General features: G+C 57.6%; 1 protein-coding gene and 1 pseudogene across 4 annotated transcripts; one reads left to right on the forward strand and one right to left on the reverse strand.

Moving 5' to 3' along the window:
• Positions 1–1,716: 1,716 nt before the first annotated feature.
• Positions 1,717–9,387, reverse strand: LOC102160340 (uncharacterized; annotated as a pseudogene). The gene is made up of 4 exons (XR_014823896.1): positions 8,662–9,387; positions 8,135–8,304; positions 8,011–8,099; positions 1,717–2,197 (listed from the first exon to the last, which is right to left on the reverse strand). The product of XR_014823896.1 is annotated as an uncharacterized LOC102160340 (transcript).
• GATA2 (GATA binding protein 2) lies at positions 4,901–18,449 on the forward strand. 3 transcript variants are annotated; one of them, XM_021068525.2, is made up of 6 exons: positions 4,901–5,205; positions 11,011–11,287; positions 11,714–12,355; positions 14,028–14,173; positions 15,958–16,083; positions 16,539–18,449. In XM_021068525.2, the coding sequence occupies exons 2-6, from the start codon at positions 11,059–11,061 to the stop codon at positions 16,836–16,838; spliced, it is 1,443 nt and encodes a 480-aa protein (XP_020924184.1). In that variant the 5' UTR covers positions 4,901–5,205; positions 11,011–11,058; the 3' UTR covers positions 16,839–18,449. The 3 variants fall into 3 exon arrangements, with proteins under 3 accessions (XP_020924184.1, XP_020924185.1, NP_999044.1); XM_021068526.2 differs by lacking the exon at positions 4,901–5,205 and adding an exon at positions 9,468–9,722; NM_213879.1 differs by lacking the exon at positions 4,901–5,205 and adding an exon at positions 10,178–10,384 and having other exon boundaries at positions 16,539–17,709.
• The last annotated feature ends 5,471 nt before the right edge of the window (positions 18,450–23,920 follow it).

Here is a 23,920-nt window from a genome sequence, read left to right on the forward strand (position 1 = left end):
GTCCCTCCCTTCACAGGCTCAGCAGGTGCACAGTATGAGGGGCCTTTGTCATACTCTCCTCAATCCCAGGCCCACTAGACTCACAAGCTTCGGCAGGTTGGTGGAGCTGGGCACCCAGGGCTGGGTGAGCAAAGCATGAGTGGTGCTGAGGATGGTATAACAGTAAAGAGAAATGATAAGGCTACAGTGCCTGCCCGCCGACCTGCCCTCATTCTTCCATTCCCAGAGTTGAGACTCATGTGGGCCAACTGTCAGACAGGATCCCAGTCCTTGGTCTGCTGCTGAGAACAAGGCAGGCCCCTTCCTCTGGGGGGCAAGCAAATCTAAGAGGAGATGCTTTTACATGAGTCTCAGGGCTCACCCTAAAAGAACTATGTGGTCCAGAAGAGTGTGGGGCAGAAAACGGCAACTGTGATCTCTGACGGGTGACATTTGGATAGAGGCCCTGGGTGGGAATATTCCGCCCCAAAGAACGGTAAGGAGGCCAGTGTGGCTGCAACAAGGGGAAACCGGGCTTAAGGCGTCAGTAAGTCCTATTACTTATGTTCCAAAGGAAGTTGACTTTTATTCTAAGTTCAGAGAGTACGTTTTAAGAAATGATTTCTTGCTGCCAAATAAGCTGCGTGGCCATTGACAATTTGCCGCATCTATAATTTACTGCCGATCCATCCATCCTTTCAACAAACTCTTACGGAACATCCACTGAGTGACAGCCTGGACCTGGGGACACAGCAGTGTCAGAACAAGGCCCCCTATCTGGAGAGCCCACCTCCTCTGAGAAGGGACCGGCCCACTTCTGCCCAAGCGACTCCTGCCCTGGCCGCGGCCGGCTCCGCGAGACCCCTGTCGGAGGCCCGAGGCCGCCAGGTGGCGCTCTGCGCCTGCGCACCGGCCGCCGCTCGGGGGCGTCGCGGAGCTGAGATCCCGCCCGCGCAGGGGAGGGGGGCGGGGCCCGCGCCGCAGGTTGTGTGACTTTGGGTTTGACCTGCCTGGAGATGAGCTAATCCCGCGGTATAATAGACTCCCGAGAGATAGGGAAAATGGCTGCACCGCTATCTGCGTCGCCATGGGGACCATCGCGCGCCCGCGTGCGCGCGCGCGCAGACACGCACAAGCCCAGAAAAATACACAGCCTTTGTCGGCGGTGCGTGTCACTCACCGCGCGGGGACTCACTCTGGCTTCGGGACTTCGGTCTCCCTTACCTTAGGTCTAGAGCGAGGAGGCTCTGGGGCCCCTGGGAACTCGTGCCCTCTGAGCTAGGTTGGGATTCTTTGGTGTTGCCAAACTCGTCGGAAGACCCCACTTTCTTACACACCCACACACCCTGTTTGGGTCACAAGCACTCATGTTACGCAGCACATCCCACTCCTTCCACCTCAGCGTCTTATCACACCCGCACACACCATTCTGTTCCTCTGGCTGTCTCTTTGCAAGCTAGAGGGGGACCCAGTCACAAGCAGGCACAGAGACAGGCCTCTGACCCCTTGCCCCTCTTTCCCCCTCGCCCAGAGCACATCTGGGCAGATAGATACAGAATGACACAGCCACCCTCATGTAAATCTATGCATACCCTGAGGCACATGCTGGGTGCACACTCACTTCTGGCAGTCACAGGGGTGCATGTATGGACATGCCTATGAGGATTCGTGGCCCCGAGCACCTGCAGGCACAGGACACTCAGGAGAGTAACACACTCATTCCTGAAGTCACGCACACACACACACCAGCCCTGGTGGAAGGCAACATCACCTCCTGTGTGCACTCCTAGATGGCCTTTGGAGGGCAGACGCACGGAGGTGCTCACAGCACCACAGCCACCATACTTGGACATATGGACCTGGACACCTGCTCCTTCTTACACTCACATGTAACACCCCTTCCTCTGTGCACGGCCAAACAGCCTTACCAGGTCCATCCCCAGGCACTCTTGTCTCACACTTGTTTGACGTTCCCCCACGCACTGCACCCTTGCTTGTTCAGTGCTCATCCACTGGCACACCCGCCTGTCCATCCAAATAGGCCAGGCACACCCTGGGCCGCATACTTGGGTGCCCCCAGCAGGCAGGCGGTCGGACGCCCGAGTGCCCCCCGCGGACGGCTATCTGCCTGCCCATCACCGCTCGGATCTGCGGTGGTAAATGATGCATTCGATGGCGGGCGCATTTGTTGTGCGCTCTCTGAAAGGGCTCCGATAATCTGGAAGGCAGAGATAAGGAACACCATTTATTCCGCGGCACTTTGGAAACAATTCCCAGCCCTGTACAACCCCATTCTCGGGCAGCCTCCGGGAGCCGGACAGATAACGATTGGCTATTCATTATCTTCGCCGGGAACAAAGATTAGCCGGCCGAGATGAAAAATTACCCCGGACAGCGGCATAGCCCCGCGCGGACCCCCCTGCCCGCCGCCGCCGCCCGCGCCTCGGTGCCCCGCCCGGCCCGCGGGCTCCGCGCTCGCGCCCGCCGGCCCGCCGCCCTGCGTGATCCCGTGGCGCTGGGAGGTGCGGAGCCCCTGGTTGCCCCTCTGCTTCAGTCTGTCCGGTACATCTTTCGTGTCCTTCTCTCTCTCCCCCCACCAAGGGCTTTGAGCCCCTCTGGATTCTCTTCTCTCTTCCCATCTTTATTTTTGTCATTTCTTGCTTTCTCCTCTCTGTATCTCTCTTGGCTCTGTCCCTGTCTCTCTCTAGTTAATATTTTAACTGCTTTTGCTCCCATCTCCCTGACCCTTTCTGCCAATTTTTAGTTGTTTTTCTCCGTCCCTGAACGTCCCTAGCCCACCCCTCCACCGCCAACCCCTGTCCTTCTATCGCTGTTGCTTTATAAAGTCTGCCCTTGCCTCTCCCTGTCTCTTCCACCTTACCCATCTCGCTGGGTCTTTCCATCATAGAATATCTATGTCTCTCCGCCCACCCCCACTGTCCCCCAGAGGGCCCCACATCTCCTGCCCTCTCAAGTCTTCCTGACTGTTGACCAGAGGCTGGAAGGCTCCAGCTGGCTCTGGCCAGCTCAACCCAGCAGGAGGATGGTGAGTGGGGTGTGGAGTGTAAGACCTGGAACTCTCTCCAAGGAAACAGGGCAGAACTAGGAAAGGCCCCACAGACACAGCCCCTGCTGGGCTCTTGGGGGTGTGCTCCTGTGCCCCAGGATTGGCTCCCCTGCCCCCTCCCAGGAGACTGGGGGCCTTGGGAACGGATGGTCCCAGTGAGGCCACCTCATTAGAGCAGTTATTCAGCATGGCGCTGGCTTAGGCAGATAAGCCTTATCAGCTCATCTCCCCCTCCCACAGACGGACAGAAAGTGCCCTCACAAATGGCACCCCGGAGCTCCACTGGCTGCCTGCCCTGCTGGTTAGGAAAGGTGTGGATGACGGGCAAACTGGGAAGACACACGTACTGTGTCACCCAGGGACATGCTCCAACACAGACCATAGACACAGAGTAACATTGGGTAGAGAAACACATAATTCAAAGATACATTCATATCCACAGATGCCCATGCCCCAGATACACAAACATCCCACACTCATCAATTTGTTCACGGAGCTACACACAGATAGGCAGACACCCTTAGATACCCTCTCAACACCCCCCCCCCGTTACAGATAGACAGGCAGACAACCCCCCAATTCATTGACACAGGATATCCAGCAAAATGCTACTACTGACCCACACAGAGTCACACACCAATTTATAGCCAAACACTTGGAAATACCCACTTCCCATCATAGGATTTGTGGACACAATGATCTCACAGATGCACAGCCACAGGGGCACACATCCACTTCCACAGATATATTCTGAAACCGTCACACACACGATACACAAATTTCGGGAACTCATAAGAAGAAATGGACATGCTAACAGACTTAGTTTGCAGGCCTCCCATGTGCCCACAGATGCACAGACACACACCGGCACTCAGCACAGTCTGTGAACAGGCAGCAGTCACCACCAGTTTCAAAGATAGACCCACAAGCAGCAGGTGCCCACAGAGCTGGCAGACCAATGCACCTCCTCTCTGAGTGCACCTGAGCCCCTAAGAACTTTCTGTTTGGGCCCAAGGTCCCCAAGGCACTCTCACTACCTGGGCAAGTGGAATGGGACTCCAGCTGCCAGGTTGAACCGAATCTCCCGGTAGGAATTTTGGAAGTTCAAGGACTTCCCTAGCTCCCCAAACCAGAAGTTTCTTGGGGTGAAGACTCCCATACCGCAGTTCCTCCACCCAGCCTTCCAAGGACAAGCCCTTCACGCCCTTCCTCCCTCCCACATGAGTGTTCCTTTGGGGTGGGCGGAGAGATACCTCAAACTCCACTTTTCAAGTGCTCTGGTATACTCTCGAGTTGGGGAGCTTGGGTGGGGAAGGAAGGGAGCTTTGTCTACACTAGCCAAATCAGCCTGTAAATTGGGGAGCTGTATGTGTGTGTGTTTGTATGGGCGTGCGCCAGAGGGTCAGGCTACCTTTAAGTGTGTGCAGGTATGTTTGTGTGACCCAGAACTCCAGGGGATGCCCACACGGCCACAGCTGTAGTGCTGATGTGTGTACACAGATATGTGTGCGGCTGTGTGAGCACTCCTGCAGGCAGGTTAGTAGAAGAGAGGCGGGCGTTTGTGTGTGTGCGTGTGTGAGCGTGTGTGCCCACGGCTCTCGAGGTCCTCGGGGAGAGAGTCTCCGGAGAGCCGCCCGGGCATTCTGAGCGCGCATCCCTAACAGCAGGGATGCGCGTGTGTAGAGGCGAGTAGGGTGTGTGCGCCTAGAGTTCCTACCGGCCCTCGGCCCGCCGCCCGGCGGCTGGACTAGGGAGACCGGGCGCAGAGCCCCGGGCACCCTCCTGCCCCCCTGCGGCGCTCCCGCCCCCTCAAAGTGCTGTCGAAATAAAAGCAGAGCCGCTGCAGCCGGAGGGGAGGGAGAGGCAGCAGGAGCAAGAGGGAGGTGGCAGGGCCAAACGCTGCCGCCCGACTTGCCGCTGAAGTCTCTATCTCCTGGCTGCCATCGCCCCCACCCCAGTCAGCCCCCGTTGTCCACCCGGCGAACAAAAGCGGCACTCTGACCACCATGAGGCCGCTCGGCGTGCCTCCCGGGCCCTGCTGGTGAACGCCGTCAACCCGCGCGGGGTCCTGTGGGTCCCTCTCGCCAGGCATCTCGCTGTACTCTCCGCTCCGCCCCAGCTCAGTCCGCCCGGGGGCGCCGCCCGCTGCAACTCGCTCGGTAAGTCGCCCCTTCTCCGCCTCGCCAGGGCCTTTCCAGCTCCCAGGCCGGTCCACCTGGCTCCGTAATCGCGCGGTGCGCCTGGAACAGTGGTCCCTGACATGCGGCCTTTGGGGCTCGCCCTGGCCCTACCGGCGGCTGGAACCCCAGGTCAGAGGGAGTGTTTGGGGAATTGGGGACCACAGGCCCGCCTCGAGCCTCCCGCCTTCCCATTTCTCGGACGGAGCCACAGGCCGCGAGCCACGGTTATTCCAAGAGACGCAAAGCTCCCCCCCGCCCCGCCTCCCAGCCCCAGAGCTGGGCCCTTTGTCTCGGCCGCCCCCCACCTCCGGGCCTCGGCGGCGATGCGCCCGAGCCGGGCCGCCGATCGGCGGCTGCACCTGCCGACTGGTCCCGTGCGCCGGCTTTGCGCGGCTTAACCCGGCGCGCTCCTGCGTGCGCCCCCGCGCGCCGCGCCCCGCCGCCCTTTATCCTGTGTGGCTGGGGTGCGGGTGGGGGAGAGCACAAGGTCTGGAAGTCTCCCCCCTGCCCCAGAGTCGGAATCCTTTTAGTGGGATTTCAATAAGAATGGAGCCGTCGCGGGCTCGGGGATCGCCGCCGGGAGGCGCCGACGGCGGCGGTCTGGGTCTGTCTGGACCCAGGGCATTTAGAATCCTTTGGCGGCGGCCAGGCTTGAACTCCAGGTTGCCCCAACTGTGAGGGGAAAGGTCTGATGTTCAGGGCCCCCGGATGTAGCGACCGCTCCTTTCCCGGAAAACACGGAAGGAAATTCGTTGTTTTGGAAAAAGCCACGTCTCTCTCGGGACATCTGGCAGAAAGCTCTGGGTCTACGCAGGCACCTCAGGCTGGGCTTCCTTCGTGAGTAGGCAAGATTGGAGAAGCAGGTAGGGCCATTGCGGCTGCCCAGGCGTCTGGAGAGCGTTTCCCAGCCGGGATGACAAATTGCAAACAAATTGCGTCTAACGAAACGATTTACCAGTTGTCATGCTGCCGGGCCGCGGGGCCGGCGGGCTTCTGGGCAAACCGTGGCAGTTCGTGGAGGAGGGTGAAACGCAGCCGGATTGTCTGCAGGTCTCAGCAGGGCCCCTGGCTGTCGGGCTTGGCGGTGGCGGTTAGAACCTGGTAAGGAGATACGGGAGCTCCGAGGCGCCTGGACCCAGGGCACCCACACGACTAGGACGTTGGGTCCCGGTCTTTACAATTCAAAAAGGCCCAGAAAATGGACAGAGTGGGAGAATTAGCATAGAGGCCAGAGGAGAGGGAGACTTCAGTTTTGGGGGGCTGGAAATGATCCTGAAAGAGCAGGAGGGGCTGTTGGATCCCTGGTCCCCTCAGTGGGAAACCCCTCTGGAGGATGGCTGAGGCCTGAGAAGCTAGGAGGCCTTGCCTTACAGGGGACTTCTGAACCCCACTGGCTAAAGCTGCCCCCACTTCCTCCTCAGTACCCCCTCAAGGCACATTGCTAATGTGGGACAGGGAGGTCGCTGGTTTGCAAATTAAATATCCCTATCGAAGGCAGCCCCTAAGCAAACGGATTTCTTTGAACACTCCTCCACCACTGACAAATTAGATGCTCATAGGAAAAGGCAAGAAGAATTAGGTTACAAAGAAAGGGCAAACTTATGGTCCCACAGGGGCTGCCTCTGGTGAGCGAAGTTTAAACAAAGGGCAGGGAGGGGAGGGGAGGGTCGGGTCGGGTGGCCCAGGACAGGGAAGACCTGGGCAGCTTAGTGCCTGGCCGAGGCCTTGAGGATCTCTAGAACCAGGCTTCAGATCTCTGAAGCCCCCAGCTTCCCGCAAAAGCACCCCAGGGGCTCTGACCCACGGTCCATTGGGGAATCTCTAGTTACTTGGAAAGGTCACTAGAAAATTCAGTTTCACTGCTGTCCTTCCCCAGTTCTTCATAAAATCTTGTTCCCATGTAAGGAAAGTGACAGCTTCTCAGTGTGACCAAAGGGCAGTGGCCTGTGTTCGCAAAAATCTTTGGGATCGAACGAAAAAACGAAAAAGGGAATGTGTCCCATGGAAGGTGTTCTGGAGCCCTGGAGTCCAGAAGCTGAATTAAATCCGCTCTCCTCAGCCCCCAGGATGCCCACCCCACCCGAGTCCATCCTGGGAGCTTCCCAGATCCTTCCCGGGTGTTTGCACCAGCAGAAGTGATCGGAGGGTCTCCTCTCGCCCAAAGGCAAGGTGCCTGGTTAGCATTCGTCAGTCTGTCTGACAGACACTCTCAGCAGTGCGGACCCCCCCCCCCCCAATTACTGGACATTGCCTGGCTGGCTCCCGGCTTTTCTCCCAGGCGGGTTCCTTCCTGTGGGAGCATGCGGCAGTCCCGCGTCCAACGCAGGAGCTCCAGTCACTGTGGAGGCCTCAGTCAGGCCGCCTGCCTGCCTGCCTGCCTTTCCAGAAAGGCAACCACAGGGCCCAAGGGACCTGGCAGGGCTCCCCTTTCCCTTTTTCACTGGAGGCCGGGACTGCGGGAAGGGAGACTTGTGCGGGATCTCCCGAGGCCCCTGCTGGAGCATTGCTTAACTGCCCTGCTAAGCTCCTCTTCGCGGCGATTTTCTGAGCCGCCGAGCGGGGTAATTAAATCCTTGCCCACTGCTCCGTGCTGCGCAAGGCTGGCGGGCAACGCTGGGCTGCCGTTTGGGCAGAGGCCGGTCCGCAGGGGTCACCCCCAGCTCTGCAGTGGCCAGGATGCTGCCCTGGAGGGGCTTGAAGCCCAGTTCGCAGTGATGAAACTGAAGACCCACCCAGAACGGGGGATAATTTGAACCGCGCCTTTGGTGGAAAAAGGCGAATTACCTGTTTTCCCAAGGGCTGGGAACGGCCACCTCCCTGCGAACCGAGGCGCCGATCGCAGCCTGGCGGAAAGCTTCCGCTCGGCTCCGGCGCTCACCGCCTCGCGGCCGGCCAGCGGGTCGGGGGCCCTCCTGCGCTGAGTCCTGGGGTTTGGGCTCCAGCAGGACAGACTTGCCGGACACGGGGGATAGTCCTTGGGGACGCGTTGTCTTTGGGAAGCTCCTGCTGGGCTCCGCGGCGGCAAAAGAGGCTGGAGGCTTCGTGGCGACCGCCTTTTATGCGTTGATGAATTGTAAGCTAAAGGCGGGGAGGAGAGACAGATCGTACGGAGAGACAGCGGATCCGGGCCAGACTGCACGCGTTTCGGGGAGCGCGAACCAAGAGGCACCGAGGCCGCTCACCTGCCCAGTCCAGCTGCCGAGGCCGGGCGCCTCGGTCTCGAGCTCCGGTTCCCGGCCCCGCTGCGCCTTACCGGGCAGGCGCCCGGCCTCTTCTCCCACGGAGCGGAGTTCCGAGAAACCCGGGCCCCGCGCGCCCTGGAGTGGAGCGTGGTGGGAGGCGCAGCGGGCGGCCAGGGCAAACGGGTCCCCAAGGGCCGGAGACCCGCGGTTCCCAGCTGGCTGGGGCTCTGCGTCCCCGGCCCCGCGCCTTTACCTGAGCCGGGGCCTCAGACAGACGAACAGATAGCCGGTCGCAGAGGCAGGAGGAGGCCCCCAACCCCGGCCACTGCCCAGAGCTGGCCTTGGGAGAGGGTGACCGGGGCGCGCAGGCGGAGCTGGGCCTGGCCGGGTGCCCCCCGAGCTGAGGGGACCGAGGGCTTTCCTCCCTCCTCGGATTATTAAAAAGTTCATTTCCTGGCGAATCGGGTGACGTCAGGGGCCCGGCGTCGCGGTGGCGGGGCTGCCCGGCCGGAGAAGCCGCCTCCAGTTACCCAATTACCGACTGTCAATCCTGCTGCCCCTCCCCCCACCGTCCCTGGGGTGGCCAGGACCCCTGCCCTTCCTCCTGCTTCGGACCCATCCAGGATCCCTCTGGGCTTCTATCCCGAGAGCAGTGGACCCGAGGGGAGAGGGCTGGAGGATGTCGATTACTCCCTGTTACCGCCCCACCCCCGCACCTGTCTCAGTGCCCCCAAATTTCTTTGTTTCTAACACCCCTCCTGGGCTACAGGCTCCCTTCGAGCCTCGGTGTCCTCCGTCTGTACAATGGGAGAGAGCAAAGAGATTAGTGCAGCCGGCCCACTTCACCCAGAGCTGGATCTCTGGGCTGGAGGCTTGTGGAGAGCAGTTCCAGGTGACTTAGGGAATGGAGTTCTCAGACCACCATCTCCATCTCTCCGGGGGCCGCCTTAAGGACTCCCCCCACCCCAAGAGGAGAGGGGAAAAAAAAAAAAAAAAAAGCCTCCTCCTGCCCGGAGGCGTCTCCTTCGAGCCGGCGCTGGCGCCAGTCCGGGTCTCCACGGCCTCGCCCCAGGCAGTTCGGCCCGTTGGTCTGCGAAAGGCCACGCCCGGGAAGGGGACGCCCCCTCCCCCTCTCAAGAGTCGCCAGCCAGGCCACCTCCACCAGGTCAAGCAGTCCTAAATGGCCTCTGGTTCGAGGCCCAGGTGCCCACGGAGGCTCTGTAATTTCTGCCCCTCACCGCCCCTGTTGTCCTGCAGCTATCCACCCAGTCCCTCACCCGGCTAGCGCCCGAGTTGGCGGAGGGAACAGTCCGGGTAGGTAGTTGGACTCCCGTGGCCACGTTCAGTGGTAAAGGAGGTGGGATCCGAGAGAGTGGGCGGTCTGGGGTTCTGGGGAGAGGACTTCAAACACCCAGAGGGTGCGCAGCCTAGGCTCCCGGGGAGGAGGTCCAGTAAGAGGTTAGTTACTGGGAAGAGAGTCCAGAGGTTAGAGGAACCAGGAGTGTCCGCAAGAGGGGGAACAGCGGTTGGCCTGCGGGGTGCTGGTCCCGGAGGGGAGCGCGTCGGCAGTAGGGGCCGCCCGGAGGGCGCGGGGAGGGGGCCGGCAGGCGCAGGGGGGCAGGCTCGCGGGTCAGTCCTGGAGTCCGGCGGACCGGGAGTTGCGGGCTCAGCCAATGGGGGGCGGAGGCTGGGCGGCGCGCGGCGCTGATTGGCTGGCGCCGGCTTCTTAGGCGTGAGCGGCCCCCGCTTCATGTCTGTGCAGGAGTCGCGAGCTGGCGCCAGGGCGGCCGGAGGATGCCGAGGGGCCGGAGCCGGGCGGGCCTGAGGCCGAGGCGCGTGCTGCCCCTAGCTCACACCCTGTGAGCCCCGCCAGCCGCCCGACGCACTGTCCCTGAGCCCTCAGTCCCCCCCACCCGGCTCCCGTAGGTGCTGCCGGCTCTGAGGCCGCGCCCCCCTCCCTGCGGCGCTGCCGCTGCGTAAGTTTGGGGTTCGAGAGCTGGCCGGTGGCCTGGGCGCGCCGGGGTCCTGAGAGGTCATTACGGGGGCCTGGGCCGGGGCGGCTGAGGGTGACTACTTTGGTGTGCCTGGGTGAGAGGTCCCGATTGTGTTGCCGGGGATTGCGCGGGGTGGCTCTCTCTTGGCTGGTGGGGCTGCGTGCGTTTTTTGGGGGGAGGGGCGAGGTCAGTCTGTGTATCGGCGCCAAGTGTAGCTCTGCGCGTGTTGCTGGCATCTTGTGCCACTCATGGGTGCGTGGGTGCCTGCCTTCAACTTCTAGCCTGTTTATGTACAGGGACGGAGCGGATGGTGGTGGCGGCGTGTCTGAGTAAAGTGCTACTCTATGTGCGTTTGTTTGGGTCACTGGTGTCAGTGCTTGTTCCTGCGTGTGACCCCGTGCGCACAAGTGTGTGGTTCTGGGAGCCGGGTCACCATGTGTGCGTGGCTCAACCGGTTCCCCTGTCCTCCTTTCGTTTTGAGCTTTGGGCTTTCCTCCCACCCGGGACTGGTCCGTGGCTGAGGCTCAGCCGCGCTCACGACGCCGCGTGGCGGGACTTTAGGGGTGTTGGGCCGTGGTGGCGCCCCTCACGCCCCTTTCATCGCGCAGGGACGCTGCCACCGCCTCCGCCCAGATCCCGATCCTCCGCCGCCGGCCATGGAGGTGGCGCCCGAGCAGCCGCGCTGGATGGCGCACCCCGCCGTGCTGAATGCGCAGCACCCCGACTCGCACCACCCGGGCCTGGCGCACAACTACATGGAGCCCGCGCAGCTGCTGCCTCCCGACGAGGTGGACGTCTTCTTCAACCACCTCGACTCGCAGGGCAACCCCTACTACGCCAACCCGGCCCACGCGCGGGCGCGTGTCTCCTACAGCCCCGCTCACGGTGAGCCCAGGGCCCCTGGGTGACTAGGAGCCCAGGCGCTGCGCTCTCGCTCCCGGAGCGAGTGGGGAGGAGGGCCCGGCTGCCTACTTCCCGGATGTGGGATCTGCAGGAATTGGAGGAGCTGAGAAATCAAGGCGGGAAAGGAGAGGGCATCGGCCTCTTGGGAGGGTCTGGGCTCCGTAGGGTTTCTGCCCATTTCCAGCTGGCCTATTGAAGTCCCCTCCAGGCCTTGTCCAGGGGGGTCCTTCTGTGCCACTTGTCCTTCAGCTCTGGACTGACATTCCTGATTATTGCCGGTTGGGGTGTTGTGTTTCTGGTTTTCTTTGGGAGGGGGTTACTTGGTTGTTGTGAGTTGTGGCCCTGGGTAGCTGGGTCGGGCTGGGCCCAGCCTGCACACACCCTGACCCCTCTCCCTGCCCCCCGCAGCCCGCCTGACCGGAGGCCAGATGTGCCGCCCACACTTGTTGCACAGCCCAGGGCTGCCCTGGCTGGATGGGGGTAAAGCAGCCCTCTCGGCTGCTGCAGCACACCATCACAACCCCTGGACCGTCAACCCCTTCTCCAAGACGCCACTGCACCCTTCAGCTGCTGGAGGCCCTGGAGGCCCCCTCTCCGTGTACCCAGGGGCAGGGGGTGGGGGTGGGGGAGGCAGTGGCAGCTCTGTGGCCTCCCTCACCCCCACCGCAGCCCACTCTGGCTCCCACCTCTTCGGCTTCCCACCTACACCACCCAAGGAAGTATCTCCTGACCCCAGCACCACCGGGGCTGCCTCCCCAGCCTCGTCCTCTGCAGGGGGTAGTGCAGCCCGGGGGGAGGACAAGGACGGCGTCAAGTACCAGGTGTCACTGACTGAGAGCATGAAGATGGAAAGCGGCAGTCCCTTGCGCCCAGGTCTGGCTGCCATGGGCACCCAGCCTGCCACGCACCACCCTATCCCGACCTACCCCTCCTACGTGCCAGCTGCCGCCCATGACTACAGCAGCGGGCTCTTCCACCCCGGAGGCTTCCTGGGTGGCCCTGCCTCCAGCTTCACCCCTAAGCAGCGGAGCAAGGCACGCTCCTGCTCAGGTAAAGGCAGGTGCGGGGGACCTGGTGGAAGTGGGGATGGTTTGTGCTTTGGGAGAGGGGGCTGTGGTATGGGAAATGGGGCAGTGTTAGTTTCCCAGATCTGGGGATGGTTGAGGTTCCTCTCTAGTAGTCCCCAATAGTGTTTGAGACCTCAGAATGGGGGAGAAGTTACACTAAAACTTTTGCCCTTTTCTTAAGTGTTCCTGGTGGCCCCAGAGTTTATTTCCCTCCCCCACTCCTCAGGCTCCCCTCCCAGGTTGGCCATTACCCACCAGAACACAGAGCAGGAGTTCCCCTTTCCCCTCCAAGTCTTAAGTGAAAATTCACGCAGCCTCATGACTTAGCGCGTGAGAGAATGCAATATGCAGGTGCGAGCAGTGAGGCGGTGTATACGTGTGTGTACGTGTTTGTGAGAGTGTGTGCGTGCTGTGGGTGCACTCCAGTGGCTCCAGACCCTTAAGGAATCTGGATCTCCAACTCTATCAGTTCAATCTTGGGATTTCGATGGCTCCCAACCTTCTTGGGAGATTTTCCCCCAAGGCAAAATTCCCAGGACCTGCTCCTGCTCCCTGCCTCCCGGCGTGTCCTTCGCTCTCCCTACCTGAGGGCTGGCATGAGGAGATGGGGCCGTAGGGGCCCCTGCCCCTTTGCTGCAGGAACTGGCTGGGCCAGGCTGGGTTTGTCCAAGAATCTGGCCGCAGAGCAGACGCTGTGGCTGGCCTGGGGCTCCTGCTGTCCATGTCTTGTTCCAGTTCCTTTAAGACGGGGAAAAGAAAGATTTTAAAAAACATCTATTTCTGAGTTCAGAAACCATGTTTTCTTCCCCGTATGGATTGAGAGTTTAAGTTTAAGCTAAATATGGAGAATGTCCCGGGTAGCCTATGCTAAGGCAGCTGTGTGGCTCCACTGTGTCGCCACCACTCAGCGCCCACTTCACTTCGGTCCCACCTCGAAGCCCTGTTCTGCTCTGATCATCTCGCTTGCCTTTAATTAGTCCTTTCTCCCAAATTTGTTTTACATTCTATTTGAATTCCAGATAGTTTTGTAACAACAACAAAACAAAAAACCACTGCCAGCAACAGACCAAGGTCATTTAGTCTACTTAACTTAAAAACGAAAGGGCTTATTATTTATTTTATTTTAAAGAACAGCAACTTCGATCCCAGTCCAGGGCCTCAGCAGAAGGTGGGGAGGTTGGGGAGAAAGAAGGAAGTAACCATGGACCGATGGAGAGCAGCAAGACCGGGCAAGGGGCAGTGACTTGGAGATGCAGACGCTGCCGCTGCCGGGGAGAAAGGACAGGGACAAAGGAAGAGAGGGACTAGGAAGGGGGCCGAGTCCTCCCAGCCCAGCCAGCTCGAGCTGGTGACTCCTGCTCCTGCCACCTACCATCATCGAAGTTTGCTGTAAATACCCTTCCTTGTGAATCCCTGGGGCCCTGGCCCCACTCCTCTCTCCTGCCGCATTTCCCTTCCTTCCAGAGAGGATTTGGAAGAGGGAGGTCTGGCCTTAAACCACCCTCCACATCCCTCCTCCTGCCTGGCTGTAACTCAAAGTTACCCCCGAAGCAGCCTGGCCAGGTGGACCGGCGGCTAGATTGTTGCAGCCCTCCGGCTCCCTCCGTGACCTTGTCAGTTGAGCAGGCCCGGTGTTTCTCCCTGTCCCCTTGCAGAAGGCCGGGAGTGTGTCAACTGTGGGGCCACAGCCACCCCTCTCTGGCGCCGAGACGGGACCGGCCACTACCTGTGCAACGCCTGCGGGCTGTACCACAAGATGAACGGGCAGAACCGGCCACTCATCAAGCCCAAGCGGAGACTGGTAGGAGCGGGCAGCAGGCCGCTGGCGCTGGGAGGGAGGTGGCAACCTGGGCCCCAGCCGCAACCTTCAAATGCGGAGGCTTTGTCCCTTGAAATCTTTTATCATTAAAATCACTTGAATGTCTGGGGTTGCCCTTCTTTTTGGCTAGATTTTTTTTCGGGCCAGATTTCCTCTGCAGCCTGCCGGGTACCCTTTAGGGATCCCTAAAGCTGAGCGTCCGAGGGCCCAACTCCCGTCGTCCCCTGGCCTCTGTTTAACTCCTTTTAAAAATAGGGCCATGAAGTAATTTTCCTTGTAGCCCAGGGCTGCTCTCCCTGGCTGCCCCACACAGTCTCCCCAGGCTTATTTAAATAAAACACACACTCACACCAACCACCAAAAAAACCTGCCCTTTATGATTTTTCCATGGAGTCACCTATACTGTGTATTTTCATTTGAGTGATTTAAAAAAAATGCCCTTTCGGATCTCCTGCCGGAGTTTCCTATCCGGACATCTGCAGCCTGAAGATAAGGAAACTTCGTGTATCTGTTTCCGGACTCCGCGAGTTTTTAGAGTCTCTCCTCGGCTCAGTCCTGCCTCTCGCTGGGCTGTTTTGAAATTTCTAATACTCTCCACTCTGCAAATAATGCGTAAAATGCTAAGAATAATAAATATATTTTTTCAGGGCGAAGTGATTTATGAGGCTTAAATCGCTTGCCGCTTCGGGGCCCCTTTTTTTTCCTGGAGCGAGGGCGGGGTGAGGGCCCGGGCGGAGGATGCGGGGTTGGCCCCTGAGTCAGAATTCCAGCTTCAGGCTGCTTACTCACCCTCCCCCCTCCCCGCCCCCACCCCCATGGCTGCAGGCCGGCAGCCCCTCTCGCCCTGGCTCGGCCCCTGCGCAGCAGCACCCCCCAACCCCCACCCCTGCCTGTGGTTCCCTGGGAAGCAAGGTGGCCCCGGCAGAGGGAGTCTGCTTTCTTGAGGAAAGACTCGCCTCCCCTCTAGAAACCAGACATGCCAGGTCACCTCTGCCCAGCCTTCCTTGAGGGACTGGGGGCAGTGAGAACTCTCAGGACTGGGGGAGAACTCTCAGGACTGGGGTCCAGGGTGCTGGCCGGTAGTCCGGTATTATCCCATAAGCCTGTGGTGATGGACATTTTCTCATCCAGTTTCAGGATCCATGACCGTAGCCTCTAGCCCATGTTGTAACTAGTAATCCCTTGAAATGTGGCTGGTGCAACTGAAGAAACTGCATTTCTAATTTTATTAAATAGTAGTTCAATTTAAACAGCCACACGAATAGAGGTTCCCGTGTGAGTATGAGGGGGTGCTGCCCTGGACTCCTGCACACTCCGTGTCCCACCTTGGGGGGGGTCCCTGCTCTTCTGGCCTCAGGGTTGTGGACACGCCCAGGATTATGGATTTGGTAGGAGTGCAGCTCCTGACCCGGATGTCCAGGGGGAGCAGCCAACCCTCTAAACTAAAGAGCCCTTCTCAGGGCCTCAGTTTCCCGTCTCCAACAGTCCATTGTTGGGCAGTGGGGGAGGTGGTTACTTGCTCCTTCCAGCTCTTGCAACCCCCTTGATCTGAGATTAGGCTTCGGAGAGTTCTGGAGTCTCAAGTCCTGCGGTGGCTTAGGTCTCAGATTCTAAAATTCTTAGCTCGGAGATGCCTTGATTCCCCTGTGACATTTACTGCTCCTGGGCTAAGTTGGCGGGGGCCGGGGTGGGGGTGGAGTGAGGGTCAGAGGGAGGTGGAGGAGGGCGTGGGAGTCCAGCCTGCTGACGCTGCCCTCCCCTCCCAGTCGGCCGCCAGGAGAGCAGGCACCTGTTGTGCAAATTGTCAGACGACAACCACCACCTTATGGCGCCGAAACGCCAACGGGGACCCTGTCTGCAACGCCTGTGGCCTCTACTACAAGCTGCACAATGTGAGTCCCCGCCCAGCCCGCCCCACCCCTCCCTGGGGGCCGTTGTGCTTTGTGCTGCCAGGAGAGGCCTCAGCCTCAATCTCCAGCGTGGCTTGGCTTGGGAAGCCGCCCTGAGCACCAGAAGGGCTGCCCATAAGAGGTTCACGCTGGTGGGGAGGATGTCCCCCACCGCAGGGGCCAGCGGGTCGAGGAGAGTGGTATCTGCCTAAAAGGAAAGTCTGCCGTAGGGTGGCCTTTGGTTGGGTTGATGGGGGCAGTGCTGGCACTTGGTGGGCTGAATGCCCTGCAGGCTGCGGGTCAGTCCCACCCAGTGAAAGGCGCCCTTCTTGAAATGGCAGTAGTGCTGGCCAGGAGACTGTGTTGGGCAGAAGTGGGGCCCCTTGCCCAAGCTAGGGGTGGGGGTCTTGCTCTGGGAAGGGACCACCACCCCCTGAAAGTTCTGTGGTTGCCCCCAGGTAAACAGGCCACTGACCATGAAGAAGGAAGGCATCCAGACTCGGAACCGGAAGATGTCCAACAAGTCCAAGAAGAACAAGAAGGGTGCCGAGTGCTTCGAGGAGCTGTCCAAGTGCATGCAGGAAAAGGCCTCCCCCTTCAGCGCGGCTGCCCTGGCCGGACACATGGCACCCGTGGGCCACCTGCCGCCCTTCAGCCACTCGGGACACATCTTGCCCACGCCGACGCCCATCCACCCCTCCTCCAGCCTCTCCTTCGGTCACCCCCACCCGTCCAGCATGGTGACCGCCATGGGCTAGGGACTGCCCACACCAACCGACAGTCAGATGCCGCCGAGGAAGGCGCCCCCAGGATAGGAGGACCAGACCCTTAGCTGCCCGTCCTTCCCTGGAGACTGACACACCCCTGCCAGCGCAGCCGGAGCCCCACGCTGCCTCACCTGTGGGCGCTCCACTCCATCGGCCGTCACTGTGAAGATTCACCAGAGGCTGGGAGGCCGCTTCAGCCTGGCTGCCACCAGGTGGGGTTTCCTGCATGGACACCTGTTTGGAGAGCAGAAAGGACAACTTTATGAAGATGAAAGGAGGGGGCAAGGGACAAAAGGAGGAAACCATTTTTAGAAGAAGAAGGAGTAGGCAAACATAATTTATTTTGCTCTTGTTTCTAACAAGGCCTGGGAGACTCAGGAGGCATGGGCTGCCCTGAGCTCTCTGGTCTTCCTCAGAGCCAAGGGCCACTTGGCTGGCCCGCCTGCCAGGCTCTGGGGGCAGGTCTCCAGAGCCCTCAACCCACATGCTTTCCTCTAGCTCCCTCTCTGAAGCAGCTGGACCCAGGTTGGGCTGAGCCAAGCCAGAGGGGCCCCAGCCGGGGAGGCTGAGCCAGTGCAGGCCCTGGCGGCCAGGCCCTGGAGTCCAGAGACAATCACGGGCGGTCCTGCGCAGATTCCCAGGCCAGGGCTGGGTCACAGGAAGGAAACATTTTCTTGAGAGGGGAAACGTCTCCCAGATCGCTCCTCTGGCTCTGAGGCTGAAGCTGGTGTGACCCACGTCCCCTTAACGGGCCTGAGCCATAGCCTGCCTCCTCTGCCAGTGGACCCCTGTACATACATCTTTTTTTCTGCTAACTTCTCAACCCCCTCCTCTCCAACTCCGAGACAAAAGAAAAAATATATTAAAAAAAAAAAAAACTGCATAAGCTTAACTCGCTGATGAGTTGTTTTATTTTTAAACTTCTTGGGTCCAGTCAATTGTACGTTGCCACAAAAGCCCTCGCTATGGGAAGGAATAAAACCTACAAACCAAGGCTGTAGCTTCGCAATTATTTTTGGAAAAGTTCTTGGATCCCACAGCCCTAGGATGGGGAGCGGGAGTGGGGTGGGACCTTGGCTCCTCTTGGCTTCCAGGGACTTATCTGGCAGGTGGCGAAGGAAGGCAGGAGCAGGGGTTGGGACAGAGCTGGGACGGAAGGAGAGGCCATGACCCTGCTGGGGTCTTGGGAGATGCCTCGGTTCTGCTCTGCTCTGCTGTGGCTGTCTGGATCCTCCCCAAGGTACAGCTGTACATAACTGTGTCTGAGCTTAGATTCTGTATGCGGCGGTGGCAGGGTGCGGCGGCTGGCGAGGCCCGGCTGGGAAGAGGATTGTGCTGTAGTCCAAGTGCAATACGGGCAGGCGATCGCTGCGGGGGCACCACAGCCAGAAGTAACTTATTTTGTGCTAGTATCCGCATAAGAAAAAGAATCGGCAGTATTTTCTGGTTTTATGTTTCATTTGGCTTGTTTTATTTTGGATTAGTGAACTAAGTTATTGTTAATTATGTACAACATTTATATATTGTCTGTAAAAATTGTATGCTATCTTCCTATTCCTTTAAAGTGAATACTGTTAAGAATAATAAAATACTTTTTGTGAATGCCTCTGGCCTGTCTTGTGGGCTCCTGGGGCTGCTGAGTCCTGGGTGCGGAGACCAGTCACATGAGTCATGTGGACAGAGGGCTCGTGGAATAGAGGCAGGGCCTGGTCTGGCAGGGTCTGAGAACCGGACCCTTCTCCCCTGAATTGCTCCCATCTCAGTTTCTTCATTATCACCTAACCAGGGGTCCTGGTGCTGGGTGGAGGCCGGGGAAGCTCAGGCAGGCTGTGGTTTCTTCAGCCTTTAGTTCACATGCCAATCCTTTTCTTAAAGGCTCAGTGGGGCTCACTTAGAGCCCAGCAAGGACTGGTCCCACCTCTGGTGCCTATCCCCTTCATCCCAGGTGTCGATCAGCTCTTGTGTCTTGAGTTATCTGGTCACCAGGATTCCTGTTCATTGCCAAACCTGATCACTGATGTCATTGACTGCTGTCTTTTCTTTTTTCTTTTTTTATTTTTTCATTTGGTCTTTTTTAGGGCTGTACCCTCGGCATATGGAGGTTACCAAGCTAGGGGGCTAATTGGAGCTACAGCTGCCAGCCTACACTACAGCCACAGTAACGCCAGATCTGAGCCGCCCTGCGACCTACACCACAGCTCATGGCAATGCCGCATCCTTAACCCACTGAGTGGGGCCAGGGATTGAACCTGCATCCTCGAAGAGGCTAGTCAGATTTCTTTCCACTGTGCCACGATGGGAATTCTGACTGTTGTCATCTTTAATCAGTGATGTTGGTCCCTGGGGACAGCCATCATGACTGATATTCCTGATCAATGATGTCTCTGATCTCCAGAGCCTGTGACCATAGACATCTGATTACTAACAACTATCACCAATATTTTATCAATGCCTCTGATCAGTGACATGTCTGATCCCTGACATCCATAAAATGTGCTTACCAGTGTCTTCAGTGACTGTCTTTGCTCTGTCTCTTGCCACCACGTTCCTGATCAACAGCACTTCTGCTTGAGGTGTCTTGTTGCTAACAACCCTGGTAACCAGGCTGTGACCATTGGTGCTTCTCATCACCCATGTTCCTTGTTACTAATGTGATGACCACTATTGCGCCCTATCACTGATGTCCTGGGTCATCAAGAAGTTCCCCAAGGTCATTGATCAATATTTTCCTTGTCAGTATTAGATCTGGTCACTCATGTGTGATCTCCAACATTTGTAATCACACTATTTCTCATCACCAAGGTCTTCTCAGCAATATCCTTCATCACGTCTCCATCACTAACCAACAATGTCCCTGATCATGGAATCCCCTTACCATCAGATTTTCTGACTACCTGTGTGTCAGCAGTGATTCTGGTTACCTATAATGCTAATCACCAAGTATCCAACATCAACGACTGCTGAATCTTCTTATCTTCCAAGTCCCTCATGACCAGTGTCCCTTACACCCCTGATCACCAGCAGCGCTGGTTGCCCATCTCCATGGCCATGGGTATCACTGTCACCCATGTCTCTGATCACCAAATTCTCTAATCACCAGTGCTTTTGGTCCCCAGTAGATCTCACACTGCCAAGATCTCTGGACATCACTGAATCTGACTGTCAATCTCTCATTTACCCTTGACCATCAGGACACAACACCAATGCTTCCATCACTAATGCCCCTGTGGCCCACATCCTCATGACCTATGTCCCTGCTCTATGATTAATGATACATCCATCAAAGATCACTCTGATCACCAAGGTCTCAGTTGTGCCATGCTGGGATGACATCGCCTCCCTATGACTTTACTCTCCCTGATTACAAGTCACTCCAGCCATCTGTCCCTGATCAATGACTTCTTTTGACCCCAATCATCATCATCTCTGGGTCCCCAGGTCCCAGAGGATGAGTACTTGATTGCCGGCCTTCTTGTTTCTTGGCAGCCCTCATGTCCACTGTGCTAGAGGTGACTTTCCGTCCTCTGCTGGGCAGGGTGCTTGCTTGGGGCTGGGGAGGCAATGGTCCTATGAAGCCCCATATGCCCCACCCCATCAGGACTGGGAGGAGGGAGCATCCTTGGGACCCCAGCTCAGGATGCCTCTGCCCCTGGTGTGCCAACTCTACCTGGAACATCCTTCTCATGGAGAACAGAGCAGCGAAGAAAGACCAAACCCAGGTGCAGCTGGGCAGGTACTGCCTGCCCACCTGAGCGCCTCCTCAGCAGCTCCCCTCCTGGACCTCCCATCTTCTGGCCCTGCTCCTGGCAGCTGTGGCCACAGGGAGGACAGGGCTGGTCCTGACTGCAGGTGTCAATAAGGTCATGCATCCGAGTGTGCACACACGTGCCTGTTGAATGCTTAGACACCAGGCACTGCTCTGGGTGTGGGGGCTACATGGCGCAGAATAGTCTGCCCTTGTGGAGCTCCCTTCTGGGCAGAGAGCACCATGGCAACTCTGCCTGGCCTCTGGCCAATGGGCCTTCTTGCCTGGCATCAAATCCAGAGCCCAGGGCCAGGACCTGGAGTCCAGAGCTTCGAGACCACAGCCTGCACCCTATGACTCAGAAGCCAGAGCCCAAAACATGGAGCACAGAGCTGTGCCCCCAAATCCAGAACTTAGGGCTTAGTGCTCAGAAGCCAGAACTTACTGCCAAGAACTCTGAGCATGTGGCCCTGAATCTGGACCTCAGAATCCCGACCTGGGCTCCAGGTTTGGACCCCTGAAGCTCAGAGCCTGGGGCTCAGAACCCAGAACCTAGTGCTGAGGACATGGACCTGAGTCCAGAACATGGCCCAGGACCTCCAGCTAGAATCCAGAGCCTGAACAACCACTGGAAGAGGCGTGCTCTTGTTTCCCTATTACTCAAGTTCTATTACTTCCCTCCCAACAACCAGTGTTATTGGAGGACCCAGGGCCAGGCATTGCAGAAGGGGCTGAGAGCCAGCAGGAAGAAGCAGAAAGCAGACTTCTCTTCTGCAAATTAATTCAGGTCCAAGAGACCAGGGCTGCATCCCTCTTGTCCCTCTTGTGTCACACCTGGGCTGGCGCAGGTACTTCCCAAATGCCCTTGAGTGGATCCATTCATTTAACTCACAGATGTCTACTGACTCCACTTGTTCTTGGCAGATGGGTGGGGATGAAATACACAAAGATCTGTGGGTGGTGGGTGAGGGTGATCTGCAGCCAAGACACCCTCACAGGGTGACAAAGGTTGGGAAGGCGGTGGTAGTGAGAATGGTGCAGGGTGGGCAGGGGGTGACCTCCAGGAGCAGGGGAAGCACACTGGCCCTAAATGCCCAGGTTCAAATCCCTGCAAGTCGCTCTGGAGGAGCAGAGCCAGGCTGGGGCCCCTGTTCTGAAGCTTCTGTTCTCACCCCCTGTGAAACAGTCTGCTCCTAACAATGACAGCCAGTGCCCAGAGTCATTGTGCTGGTAAACAGTTTCGATTCTGTGGCCTCAAAGCTCCTGGGCAGGGCGGGTAGGTGGGCAGGCCATGCAGGGCCATGGTGTTTTTATGACTCTGTGGTGACACCGGGGCGCCTGGGGTGGGTCTGCCTTTGTGCTATCTGTTTGCACCCAGTGGGGCTGGCGGGACCAGGGACTTCCTCCCTTCGTCCAGCTAGGGCTGCTGCTCCCCATTTTCAGTAGGAAGAACCCAACCCCCTTTGTAATTCCTACACACCAGGTGACCCACTGCTTGGAATAGGGAAGGGAACAGCATGCCAGTCCCCAGCACTGCAGGATGGACACCCCCACCCCAAGCTCCATCACCTGGGAACGCAGGGTTTGGGAAGAAGGCCTGCATCTACCTTACAGGACAGACTCACCTGAGAGGGAGGAAGGTACTGCTCCAGAGCCAGTGGGCTCTCCTCCTGTGCTGACCCCGTGACCCCCCCACCCCCCGACCCCGGGGCAGAGCAGCAGGCCTCTGGGTTTGTTTTGCTTTTAGGCAAAATGATGAAATGATTCCAAACTTTATCTGGAAAAACTAACAAGACCAACAGAATAAGTCAGAAAATTAGGGAAAATAAAGTGAGGGTGTGTGTGTATGTGTGATGCTTTCCAGTATTAAACAAGATTCCATGATCACAATGGTTCACTCCTCTTGGTTGTGCTGTAAGAATAAGCAGATCAATGGCGTGGACTTGGGTAAGCCTGAAAGAGACCCTATTATTTACAAGATAATGGATGATAAAGGAGGTCTCCTGGATCAATGTGTGGGTGGAGGGCTAGTCAATCAAGGGAACTTGGAACAACCAGCTGGTTAGCACCTCACTGGGTGAGCACCTCCTCATACCTGGGACCAGCAGCCTGGGGCTGTACATGGTCAGCAGACAAGTTTGTGTTTGGGCTGCATGATGTTTTACAAAAATATGAATGAATTGCAAACGATTTTAAATTAGGAGATTCACTTGAAAATAGGCAGCAGATCTGGCCCCAATGGGACTGTGTCTGCAGGGCCATTTCTGCATTTCTCCCTTTAGGAAGGCGTGCCTCTGTCTCTAACTGGCCCCTCATGCCAAGGCCCGTTGTGTCTCGGGGACCCTGAGTTTGAGTCTGACATCATGCATGTTCCATTACACATTCCGGGCTTATTAAGGAGTTAGTCTTGAAACCACTCATTGCAACCTACCCAGCTGGCTACCCCACAGGGACACTGGCAGAGGAACACTGCAAACCTTAAGTTTGGCCTTTCTAGGAACCAACGAGAAAAAATGAGAACCTGTCAAACGTGCAAGATGGCAAAGCTTCTGGAGCAGGGAGGGTGGTAGGATAAAGATTGGGGTAACAACGTGTTTGAAATGAGCTCTGAGGTAACAAGTCCAGTTCCAAGACGCAAATGCTGAGTGATCCCCCAGGGAGCTTGTGCAAGAAGCTCTGACACTGAGATGTTCAGGACATCACTATTTATAACACCAAGAGACTGGATACAACCTAAGTGCTCAGAAAAGGGGCAGGATGAGAGTACACTCACAAATGAGTTATAAGCAGGGACTCCAGCAGATATTTGCACCCATGTTCACAGCAGCATTATTCACAATTCACAAGTGCCCATTGATGGGTGAATGGAGAAAGAAAATGTGGTCCATCCATACAATGGAATGCCATTCAGCCTTAAAAAGGAAGGAAACTCAGACACCTGCTACAACACGGATGAATCTCAAAGACAAAATGCTCAGTGAAATGAGCCAGTGACAAAAGATTAACACTGTAGGATCCCACTTACATAAGGTCCCAAGAGCCCTCAGATTTGTAGAGACAGAAAGTAGATGGTTGGGCCAGGGGCTGGGGAGTCAGTGTTTGCTGGGAACAGACTTTTAGTTTTACAAGATGCAAGGAGTTATGAGGATGGATGGTGGTGATGGTCGTACAACAATGGAAATGTACTTGATGCTACCGAACTAGATACTTAAATATGGTTATTATGGTGGTTAATTTTATGTTATGTGTATTTTACTGCAGTAAAAAAGGAGGAGGTGAGGGAACTATAGGACATCCACTAGGAAGCCTCTGAACTGCCTCCTGAAGG

This window comes from Sus scrofa, chromosome 13, assembly GCF_054392235.1.
Source record: "Sus scrofa isolate SSC_HxYL_T2T_F1_AM1 chromosome 13, Sscrofa_HxYL_maternal_Yorkshire_Landrace_v2.0, whole genome shotgun sequence".
In the NCBI taxonomy this organism is placed as follows: domain Eukaryota; kingdom Metazoa; phylum Chordata; class Mammalia; order Artiodactyla; family Suidae; genus Sus; species Sus scrofa.

What these genes read in the sequence shown, in the direction of transcription:
- GATA2 (XM_021068525.2), top strand. Translation starts at nt 11,059, where the DNA reads ATGGAGGTGGCGCCCGAGCAGCCGCGCTGGATGGCGCACCCCGCCGTG. An exon ending in CTCCTACAGCCCCGCTCACG is followed by an intron (nt 11,288 to 11,713) that starts GTGAGCCCAGGG and finishes TGCCCCCCGCAG; the next exon opens with CCCGCCTGACCGGAGGCCAG. An exon ending in TCTACTACAAGCTGCACAAT is followed by an intron (nt 16,084 to 16,538) that starts GTGAGTCCCCGC and finishes GGTTGCCCCCAG; the next exon opens with GTAAACAGGCCACTGACCAT.